General features: G+C 30.5%; 1 protein-coding gene across 1 annotated transcript; it reads left to right on the forward strand.

Moving 5' to 3' along the window:
- The first annotated feature begins 5,418 nt into the window (after positions 1-5,418).
- LOC106337095 (transcription factor FAMA-like) lies at positions 5,419-7,592 on the forward strand. Its single transcript, XM_013776131.1, has 4 exons — positions 5,419-5,436; positions 5,520-6,167; positions 6,868-7,314; positions 7,503-7,592. The coding sequence occupies exons 1-4, from the start codon at positions 5,419-5,421 to the stop codon at positions 7,590-7,592; spliced, it is 1,203 nt and encodes a 400-aa protein (XP_013631585.1).
- Positions 7,593-12,588: the final 4,996 nt, after the last annotated feature.

The following is a 12,588-nucleotide window of genomic DNA, read 5'->3' on the forward strand; positions in this document are numbered from 1 at the left end:
ATTTTGGGTTTGAAGCATGCGAATCAGATTTGGTTAAGACATATGATTCAGATTTTAAACATATCATGTGATCAAGCAACCAAATCAAATTTCAATCAATAGCATGTGATCAAGGCAATTTCTATTTCTAATAGGATTTAATCATGCGATTTCAATTTCCTAGGTCTAATCGATTTTTAATCAATTAGCATATGAATAATTTCAATCAAATCATGAAATTTTATCCCTAGGTTTCATGTGATCAAATTCTGGAATTCTAATTTAAATTTATTAAGTTTAAAATTTTCAGGAAATTCCAATAAACATGCGATCAGATTTTAGGTTAAATTTCAAATTCTAATTCTAATAGGATTTAGACACAAGAACATGTAATTATTCTTAGTCTAATTATGCAACATCAAACATGTATTTATGCATGAAAAATATCAAGTTATACAAGCATAAAATCGGCCAAGACAAAAACCTTAATAACTTTGTAACAACCTTGTAACAATCTTCCTATTTTTTTTTAAGGGTTCTAGGTTTTAGCATGCAATTTCAGTTTTAATGTTTATGTTTCGATTTCTTACATTAAAACATGTAATTTCTATTAGAGATTAAATCAAAAAATTAGGTTTTATCAATCCTATCAAGTGATTAACAAAATCAGATTTTAAACCTAAACATGCGATTTAATTTTTTATGTCTAGCATGCGATTTTGATTTTAATGTTTAGCATATGATTTGCAAACCTAAAACCTGCAATTTCTATTAACAAACAGATCATACAATCAAGTTTTAATAATCCTAGAATGTGATTAGGTGGCCAAACAAATCAAATTTCAATTAAGCATGCGATTTGCAATTTTATGCCTAGTATACAATTTCTAATTTCAAAAAACATGCAACAAGATTTTCTTAAACAAACAATCAGATTTTAAAGCTTTAAACAGCATGTGAAAACAAGTTTTAGAAAGTTTTCATCAAGGGGGTTTTAATTTTAAAGGTATGCGATTTTTAGGTTTAAGCAAATTTGGTTTTTGATGTTTTGGAATTGTTTTTCAAGCATACCAAGTATGCGATCTGATTATTGACATAATCAGATCTGAAACTATAGTTTTAGGTATATGATTCAAGTTTTAGAATTATTAGAATCATATTAGGTAGTATAGGTTTATACAATTTTCGGTTTTAAGCATGACATTCGATTTCATGTCATGCGATTTTAGGTTTAGATTAGTTCTTAGGTTTAAAAATTATGACCATGTTTTACTAAGTTTTAAACATATACTATATGATTTAGAAGGATATACATCGAATTATGTATTCATAGTTGGTTAGGTTTTGATTTCTATGATCACATATTAAGGTATATGTGATCGGTTCTCTCTTGTATGGTTCGAGTTTAATTACATTAAAATCGACCTCTAAGTAATTTTAAAGTTTGAGATAGTTTACCTATGAACTCCTTTTGATCTGAATGGAAAAGAGAGTTTGATCGCACGGACAGCAACTCCTCTCGGCTTGAACTCCTTGTTGATATTAGATTTTAATTCCCTCGGCTCATGAAACAACACGAGGATCATTAGATAACATGGACGCCAACAAGATAACATGAATCAACTAAGGTATGATAAACTTATCTTGCACAGGAGTTGATTTCGGTTAGAAAATCTTTGTTTGAATCGGATTTGGTTTCCAAATCAAAACGGCGCGCACTGTTCTCACGGTTTGAGATAACGGCCTTTTTGAAGTTTCGAGGCAGATTCCTTTGCGTTTAGGGTTTGATGATTTTCGGCTGAGTTGAAGAATATTTCGTGGGGGCTTAGGGCTAGAGGTTATCGTGCTGATAACGTGTTATGAAAATAAGGGGAAAGTCTGTAACTTTATTAGACAATAAGAAGCCCTTTATATAGGAAATTACATAAGTATAAAACTCTAATACAATATGGGCTAGGAAATACAAAGACATAAGAATATGGACATTCGAATATGGGCTTCCACCAGACCTTGGTCTAACATGTAGTTTATTATTATTTTTTTATTAGTACGATATTTTTTTATATATCTATTATATTTGTAGTTTATTATTCATTAATAAGGAACTATTATATATTTAGATGGTGAAGCATATATATAGATATAGCTTTGTTTAATTAAAACCAGTGAAATGTAGATCCTGGTTAAAACTTCTACCAGTTATAGCTAAAGAATAAGTAATAGCATCTTGTCATCTTGGTATGTAGGAATCTTGAAGTTGCGAAATCATTGTTGAAGTGCATTTATCTCTTTTAGTTCGGTTGATATGACTAGCCTAGCTTTAGGATCTCCAGTCGTGGCTATTAAATCCTTGCGTCCATTCTAAAATGTAAACATGTAGAATGAGAAAACATGTTTTGCATATCCCAATCAAATGCTTCAAGCTCAGAGTACAATGAAGATTATTTTCTTCTTTGATTTCTTGTACCCATTAATTTGATCTGTCATGTCTTATCTTTCCAAATTCATCTACATCCGCCAAATTGCGCTATAGAAATCCAAGCCATTCACCGGACATACCTTTTCAAGCCAATGGACATATCCATGTAATTAAAAACAAATTCGTTGTATTCGACCAGAATATTTCAAGTTCAAGTTGTATTTATTGAACCAGCATATGCAAGTTTAATAGTTAACGTCATCGTGTTATTTTTTGAGGCTTAATTTTTTATTTATATTACATGTACGTAGTAATAAAACAAGAAAATATATTTTATTGGCAACTGATATTATTTGTGATTCATCTTGAAATGAAAGTAAAATAAAAGAGGGGAAGCGTAGGTAGGTTTGATTAAGTTCATGAAAAGAGCGGCTTAGCTTGTGAACTCCTAAAAACTCATATCTATAATGGTTCGGAAGATACAAAATAATAAGAGAGGTGTTACACATGTGTTTTTACATGACTCCTTTTCAGTATTGTGGTCCTTGCTCGCCTTTAGTTTACGGAAAGAAAGAAATACAGTCTTTTTCCGACAAGAAATTCAGTAATTTGGAAATGAACCAATTCATTATGGGCCATGCATGGTTGAATAAGTTATTCTCAGTTGGAATATCACTGTTCGAATTCTTAGATTGTAAATTCAGCTATGGTTAGAGCAGATAAAATTAATATTTTAAGAAAACTACTATTTATTTAAATTAAAATGTTTTGAAAATGTTAAAGAATTTATAACTGACAAATATAAGAAAGGTTCTAAGAAATATCTCAAAAACAAATTGTAACAATGAACTCTTCTACGTTTCTCTATATATTTTTGTAATTATTGAGATACTTTATAAGTATTTTGTATAGAGATATTCTTAGTTACCCTTGATACTTTTTCTTCTTCTTTTTTTTTCTTAAAGTTACCCTTGATACTTGAAATCAAATTTTATTCAAAGTTCAAATATTTAGACGTATATGAACAAAAACAATTGAAAATTTTTGCAGGTCCTCGAGTAAAAATATAACTGTAGAATGTAAAACCCATTACCTATTAATCTTTATTATTAATAAAATTATACATTTTAGATGAAACTATACATAACTGTTTTCCGTATGTTTTTTTTATTTATAGCAATCTTTTAAAAAAAAAAAAAATACTGTAATGTCAGCTTCAAAGATATATAGAGGAGGAAACTAGAATAGAAACCTACTCTGTTCTTTATAATATTTTTGAATTAAGGCCATATATATAGAACACTAAAAGGTTAATCATAAAATAGTACAAAAAGAGAAAATTTCCTAAAATAACATTCCTAAAATAACATTTATTAAACAAGAAAAAGAAAACTAAATCACTTTAAACTATAATTCTTATGCTTAAATTCTGATCACTAAACCCTAAACTCAAATATAAAATATGTATTTATTGTATAATCTATAATTATATGTTCTTAAAATAATTTAGTTTTCTAATATGTCTAAATAATCTTATAGTTAAAAAGGAGTATACTTGTATTTTTACTTTTTAATGAATGTTATTTTGAGATTTTTTTTTCTTTTTGTGCTATTTTAGAACTAAAACATATGAGGGTATTTCTCTATAATTTTTAATTTCTTAAATTATTATTTTGGTTATTTTTCTGACAAAATATAATGTGTCGTTAGTTACTGCAATAGAAACAAATTATAACGAAAATACATTTGAAAAGCAATAATGCCCCCTTGCTAAACCTTGTGTACACATATAGACATGTGAGATCACTTTTTTCTTTTGAAAAAGGATGTGAGATCACTTTTGACTTTTCTATATAAGGCATCTCATTTCTTCAATTAATACACAAAGATCATATTTACCTTCATCTTTCTACTCTTTCACGTCTTGTGTTTTTAATATATTTCGTAAACCCTAGTAAGTCATACAAGACCAGCTATCTTTCATTTAATACATCCCATACTAAACACAGTGCCCTGCTTAGGTGCCGAGGGGCCTAAGGCGAATGAAGAAAATGGGGCCTTTTTCTATATATGTATTTTCAAATATTGTAATATAATTTTGAAATGAGAAAAAAAATCAAAATAAAAATAAAAATGTCTGTATTCTTTTTATTAAACTCTTTCACTTTCGCCTCAGTTCAAAAAAATATATCTTTCACTAGACTTTCATAATTTAGTTTTTAAATAACTTTTTTATTAGGTTCCTAACAAAATCATAATTGATTTTTTTTTATCTTTTTATGTTTTCAAACATAATTTTGATACCGGTGAGAGAAAATGAAAATGACACAATTGTAGAAAGTATATTTAAATCCTTAATTTTCAAATTGAATAGAAAATATATTTAAAACTAACTGACATTTGTATTTTTATTTATTTATTTATATTTTTTAATTTTCTGTTTGGAGATACATATTTTTGATTTGGAAACTTGACGAGATAAAAAAAAATTTGTTTTCCTAAAATCTTATTTAGAAAACAAGTAAAACTAAAATTAACTTAGGGTGTCAAACTTGGGATGAACACAAATATAATTTAATGTTGTATAGCTATAATCAGTATGATACACAATATTTCATGAAAATGAGGCTCCATAATTCGTATTATCTCTTGGGGGTCTAAGGCAATGGTCTTTTTAAATGTACATTAAGCACGCCTCTGACTTCTAGTGATGTTAATCTTTTTTTTTTGTTACAGGATTTTCTAGTGATGTTAACCGTTAAATTATATTTCATATATATATTTCAGTTTGAGAAAATATTTGTATAGACATGCATGTATATATGCATATTTGTTTAGGTTTATAATAACTTGTGTTCTACGTGTGTTTTTCCTTTCTTTCATGGATATGTTTTCAACTGACTCTGAAGCTCATAGATTATTGTCGTTAGGTCGTGTTGGAGTGATCAAGAAGTTAGACATAACACGTTTATAATCAAGTACAATATCAACATTTGGCGAAAAGAAAAGTACGAATATCAATGGATAAATATTACTCGGTACGTACGTTCTTCCCATCTCAAGCATTAATTTTTCTCGCATATATATTTTAAATTTATGTATATTACCCAACTCCTCTCAGGCATCGAACTTCTTCGGTAAACCCTTAGGCGGTCATGACAGTAACAGCTCCGGTATGATAGACTATACGCTCAACGGAGACCTTCAACCGCAAAAGCAACCAATGCTACAACAGCAGCCGCATCAACTGTCCCCTTCCGAATTTGGAGCAACGCCTTTTTTTGATAAAAAGACATTTATAGACATGATGCATTTTGCAGACTTCGGTCCGAAATTGGCGTTGAACCGGACCAATAACCAAGCCGTTCAAGAAACCGGGTTTGATCCGGTTTGCTTCTTGAAGTTCCCAGTCTTGAAGGAAAGGATAGAGGACCATATTCGAACCCAGCATCTCATGTCTTCTCATAGGACGCCTCAGGAGGGAGGTGAGTGCGGAGGAAACATTGGCTGCGTTTTTCTTGAAGACCAAGACAATAACTCCAGGCGACTCCGTTTTATTAGAGGAGGAGAAAATGAAGATAGGGACAACAATAATGTTACAACAAAGGAGGTGAACAGCAAGAGGAAGAGAGCTAGAACAAGCAAGACCATCGAAGAAGTGGAAAGCCAACGTATGACTCGTATCATGGTCGAAAGGAAACGTAGGAAGCAAATGAACGAGCATTTACGTGTCCTCAGGTCCCTCATGCCTGGCTCCTACGTTAAAAGGGTATGATATTCATAAATATATATGTACAACTAAACCTTGTGAGGGAGTGTGCTTATGCATAGTCGACGCTCCTACTCTAGGATTCAATCACTTGAAGAAGCTGAACTTTGGGCAATTTTATGGGCAGTTGAGAGTATGAAATCGTTGAGGCTTGACAACATAATTTTTGAGTCTTCCTGTGCTCACGCACGGCGCGTATTATATAACGGGGATGGTCAGGTATGTGCTCCTGAATCCTCTCGGGTGTCATATTCTATCAGATCTCAACTACATCTTTTGAGGGGTTGGAGCCTCAACCACATTCTCCCAGCAAGAAACTCTATAGCCTTGAGAATAGCGGAGAGTGTAACTTCTGATCATCGGTACCAATCTTATATAGCACGGAATGGTCCATCTTGGCTTCAGCACGCGATTGCAGGAGAAGCCTAGACCTTGGTCTTAGGAGCCACGTTCCTAGGGTCTAGATTCTTAGTGGCTGTCTCCTTGTCTTAGCTTCATCTTTTAATCTTTCCATATTAGTGTTTCCTCCCTATTGGGTTGGTTTTTTTTTGTTTCTGTTTGATAGGTGTTGACCTTTGTCCACCATGTTACATTTGGCTGTATCAGCCTTTGGATTTGAATGGTATTCTTTCAGTGTTAAAAAAAAAAAAAAACCGTCTCAAACTATACGTAAATAAACTGAATGTTATGCATATAATAGGGAGACAAAGCCTCGATCATAGGAGGTGTAATAGAGTTTGTAAGAGAGCTCGAGGAACTCCTACCGTGTCTGGAATCACAAAAGCGTCGGAGAATCTTGGAAGAAACCGGTCATAGGCAAACAAGGGGCATGACCAGGCCAACAAATCCTTCTTCTTGCCCCGTAACTAGGGTAGCTAACCAAACTCAACCGCTCATAATTACCAAAAATATAACCGAGCTAGAGGGCGGAGGAGGACTTCTGGAGGAGATGACGGAGAACAAGTCATGTTTGGCTGACGTGGAGGTTAAGCTACTAGGGTTTGATGCCATGATCAAAATACTATCAAAAAGAAGACCAGGCCAATTACTCATGACTATGGCTGCTTTGGAAGATCTCCATCTCTCTATTCTTCACACTAGCATCACTACCATGGAACAAACCGTCCTCTACTCCTTCATTGTCAAGGCAAGTTCCACTTGCTTACATATAATAATACTAATAGGCGTTTAAGTACCAATATAATTACCAATTTTGCTGTGGCACTAAGATACACATTATTTAAGGGCCTAAAATAAATACATTATATTTGTTCATTAACCTCTTTATGTAGTAACTGCTAAAGGTTAACATGAGGTCGATGTAAACATGTGCAGATTACAAGTGAAACGAAGTTTACGGCGGAAGACATAGCCAGTTCCATTCAGCAAATATTTAGTTTTATTCATGGAAGTACTATCATGTAAGGATTTACATATTTGTCCCTATGTTAATACTATTTCGCTTAAAGATACTTTAATAATTTTATGTTGGTGACCTTAAAAACAAAAGTTGTGTTGGATGCATGTTGGTTGTCCTTTTGTTTTATTTATTTGCACATTTTAGATGTCATTATTTTATTGTGTTAGATTTGGTGTAGCATCAAGACTTAATTAAAATTTATGTTGTGGCATGTTCGCTTAATTTGTTTTTTTTTAGGTGCTAAATGTTAAAAACAATCTTATTTTTTTCCTGTAGAAGCATGAAACCCAAGGTCAAAATACGGTGGATTATCATTTTGATATCTTTTATTGCAATATTAATGAAAATAGAATACATTTAGAATCATTATATGGAAATAATTGGTCATACATTATACTACGAAAAATATCATGAAATAATGAAAACTAAATCTCGATCCGCGCAACCGCGCGGATTTTTGTTTTTATTTATTTTTATATAAACATTTTATTTTTAATTCTAAATTAGTATATATTATAATATATATGTGTCTATCAATTTTTAAAAAATAATAAGTTTACGGTATATTTTTTTATTGAATAGATTATTTCAAACTTTCACATGTATTTGTATCTTCTTCTATATATATATTTTTGGATTATTATTTCATTATTAAAAACGTAACTATATAAATAAAGATTAGTAAAATATTATTTTATTGTCATATTCAAAGATATTGTAACATTTCAAAAATTTAGAATTTTTTTAAAAAATTAAAATTTTCGCTTCATAGATTTATATTATCGAGCAAATAATTAAACATTTAATTTTTGTTTAATTTTAAAAATAGACTATATAGTTTAAAATTTGTTTTCATTGGTTTAATGTAGTAAAGATTAATCATTGTTAGATAATATGATTTTTGTTATTTAAAAAAAAAATCATTATAATTTTAAAAGTTAACATCGACAAATATTTAAATGATTAACATATGGAGGTATAGTATTACAACATTAAATTATATCTATTTAATTTATACTATCTGTAAATCCAATGAATCATGTATTGTTTAAATCCAATTATTGATAGCCTAATAAAAAATTTTGGTAGCCCAAAATTTAAAATAATAGGATTAAAGATTAAATGTAACATGACATTTTATGAATAAGTCCATTAGGTCTATTTTTAATAAAAAATTTTGGTAGGTCCAAAATTTAAATGATAAAATTAGAGATTAAATGTGACATGACTTTTTAGGAATATGTCAATTAGGTCCATTTTAAAAAAAAATCACACACGAATCAAGGTTGTGACTTCTGTTTTAATATATAAGATGTTAAAATTGAGTAAAAGTAAGTTAGACTAAACATACAATTAAAATATGAATCATAATCACGTGATCACATTTTGACCATCTAGATTTTAATAATCATAAATGTAAGCATAATATAGTTATAATTATATATTTATTATTTTTTATCTTATTTATTAAATTAAAAGTTAATTATACAATCGCTTCTACTAAAATTTTAAATTTCGTTTCGTATATATATGTTATGATTCCAATTTTAAAAACAATTATAAATGATAAAAATATCTTATAGTTAAAAACCTTACTTAACGATCAGTTGTTTGACAAAAAATTATGAACATAACCAGATTGTTTAGCTAATCTTATAGTTAGACTGATATAAATATTTTACTATGAATAACTTAACTTGCTAAATGTAAAATATTACAAATTAGTAATTTCTTATATAATTCCATTATTTGGTATGGCAATTTATAATTGATGTTTTATAACTTATGGGTGCTCATATATTGTTTTATCAAAATATGTAAAATGTTGAAAACCCTTGTCAGATGATTAATTTTTTTTATCTCTTGTATATTACAAAATCTAATTTATTAATTTAAGGTCCTATTTTTTATCTACTTAAAAATGTTGTCATTTAAGTTTTGGACCTATTCACATCTTATTAAAAATAAATTTAACATTTTTTACAATTCGGTTATACAATATTTATCCCATTAACACTAACAGAAATTAACCAATACGATATACTAATCAGATCTAAACGATTATATAAGCAAAAACTCATCATTAATCCAAACATTTACATACCACAGGATCATCTTTAAGTCGACAATGTGTGACGCAAGGGAAGAGCTATGCTCCACACTCATCTCTTTTCTCAGTTTCGTTACCTTCTCAAAGGAATAGCGATTGGCCTCTCCTTCATTCAATTCTGGTCTCTTGACCATACACTGAATACCCTTAAGACTGTGTCAACATAAATCGCTCAAAGGGTTATAAGGGATCACATACATCAGTTTAATGTTGCTTGGAAGAGTCCGAGATGGCTGCGAGAGACAATTAATTCAAAAGCTGGTGTTCTTTTTTTTTTTCAAAAGCTGGTGTTCAATAAGAAGACAATCGTAAAGTCCTTTCAATGATGGTTTTCAACTATGGGAGAAGGAGCTCTCTGTGCTCTGTTCTGCATTTCTTCATTTTTGAGCTGTTTTATTCTTAGCTGAAGCCGTATAACTTTTTATTTCTTATTTGAACCATTTTGGTATGGTGAACAATTGATGATTCTATTTAGCAAAAAAAAAAAAAAACAATTGATGATTCTAATAATAACCAGAGTTGAAAAACAATTTGAACAAATCTGTTACAGATTTTGTTATGTATATTTTCGAAATATTGTTACCAAAAATATTTCTTTTTTAATATTTTAAATGTTTGGGCGTATATTGAATATAAATGGATGATTTTTAGGAAAATATTTAAAAGCATTAAAAAGAAGAAAATATACATAAGGTTAGGTATAAAGTATAAACAATAACCACAAAATAGGATAATAAACAATATGCTAAATAAGGTAAATAAAAGCAATACCATATTAATTATCGAAATATATAATTAGTTTAATTTGTTAATGAAATGGGTCTATTATGATTTTCTTACAGTAAATTTTTTACAGTAATTGTTTTTCAAAAATCTGTATGGTAACTTTTATTGTATCCATCCAACCATAACTTAGGAAATAGTTTTAAAATCTGAAGTAAAATCTTATATATATCAATAAACATGTGAAGGAAATATTCCATATCAGAACATTTTAGAAACCAAATCTAAATATTAACCTCAAAATGATAATAATTAAAATTTATATAATTAAAATTTATAGTTAATTTTTGCTAATGAAACAGTTATTTTTGGTTTAGTTATTCTAAGTTTAGTTATACAAATGGTTAATTTTGGTGAATGGAAGTTTTTTTTGACTAAAGATAGGTTTTATTATTTTATAGCAGGATAAAATCCATGCAACAGTCAAAAAGTTTTGTTATGTTATTGTTACCAATTAAAATACGATTACAAATAAATTTTAAAATAAAAGAAACAAAAAACAATCTTCTCAAAAAATTTATATAATAAATTAACTTAATACATAGTTATATTTGTTGATTTCATGATGAAAAACATAATCCGCGTTTCAACGCGGGTCATATTCTAGTATTAGTTTAAATGTTGGCCACCAAAAATAGTTAAGAAGATGAGCTAGTCCATTTTAACTAATAAAACATTAAAACGATTTGACACCTCAATTGAATGGACTATTCAGTCTAAGTTCATAAGCCTACAATTATATATATATATATCAAATTTAAAAATTTGACTGAAAATGTAAAAAATATATATATTCGCCAATATTACATGTGTTCTAACAAAAGGTTAGACCTATATTACTACTCTTTGATGATTTAGTTAAACAATTACGACATGTCATAACAAATGGCACAACTTTGAAAGAAAATAACAAATTCAAGTTTTATAACAAAGTGAAGCAAGCAGTGAGAATCAATTACATTTATGGGGCGTTGTTTCGTCTCGTGGGATAGTACTTCTCAATATTGGATTAATTTATCAGCAAAAAGTTGGGTCAATATCCGAAGTTTCATAAAACTAGTTGGCGACTGTTCTAAGAGCCTTTCTTGATGGGAAATAAATTAGCTTACATCAATGAAATAGTTAATAGTATTCTATTTCGATTTTTTTGGATGTCTTGAAAACCATAAGCAACATCTATTTTCAAAATTACCTGATGAAAAAAGTGTGATTCTAACAATGATAAATCGAAATGTTGAACCATGGTCAGCACATTGACTGAAGCGGTCATGATCTCTTCAGCTTGCACGGAATGAACCAAATCTCCAACTGATTCCACAAGGGCTTTAGTCTTAGATCTGGTCTATGTCCAAACCGAGAATAAGAGTGTATCATCAACTTGTTTGATATCTACTTCATGGGCTGGAAATACTTGGTTTCGACCATCTCAAATTGGCCTCGTTCAAAACCAAATCCGACATGTTCCTCATGCCCATTTGGTTGATGAAAATCCTTCTCCTGGTATAGGTTGAGCTTTGTTCCATCTTCCTCCATTCCAAGCTCCTTCATCGACCAACCCAGCTCGTATTGTGCTGGTCGCAAGCTGGCCCATATTCCTGGCAGATGAGATATTTTAGGAATTCCTAGGTTTGCGCCTATACATAGGGTATCTGCGACATGATTGTGTAATACTGAGGCTTCAGCTCGAAATTCTGCTTCTGAATCTCTGGAAGTCGAATAGCTGATTTGTTGCCGTAGTATTCATCTGGACGATTGTAGTCAGCCAGTGCCCTTGGTCGAGCAGCCTTTTCTACAGGTTGAGCAGCTCCTGTAGCATCAGTATCAGGGATTACATTCTCCTAAGCGTCTAGTTTCTGACATGTTGCATTACGCAGATGACCATCCTGGTCATACAGGTTTCCATTCTCGTCCTGTCTGAGAATAACAATCGCAACCATGTTTCGCGACTGGTGATCGATCGATGTACGCGGTGTAGTATCGATCGATGTCGAACGATGTAGATCGGTCGATGATGAAGGTCGGGTGTTGGTCGACAGTTGGGTGTGAGAATCGGTCGACGTGAAAGCTGCTGCGTCGAGCGATGTGGAACGTTGGTCTTTGCGGATCGT

This window comes from Brassica oleracea, chromosome C1, assembly GCF_000695525.1.
Source record: "Brassica oleracea var. oleracea cultivar TO1000 chromosome C1, BOL, whole genome shotgun sequence".
In the NCBI taxonomy this organism is placed as follows: Eukaryota; Viridiplantae; Streptophyta; class Magnoliopsida; order Brassicales; family Brassicaceae; genus Brassica; species Brassica oleracea.

Excerpts from the sequence above, each read along its gene's own strand:
- LOC106337095 (XM_013776131.1), top strand. Across the intron at positions 6,168-6,867 it reads CTGGCTCCTACGTTAAAAGG|GGAGACAAAGCCTCGATCAT; the intron begins GTATGATATTCA and ends TGCATATAATAG. Across the intron at positions 7,315-7,502 it reads TCTACTCCTTCATTGTCAAG|ATTACAAGTGAAACGAAGTT; the intron begins GCAAGTTCCACT and ends AAACATGTGCAG.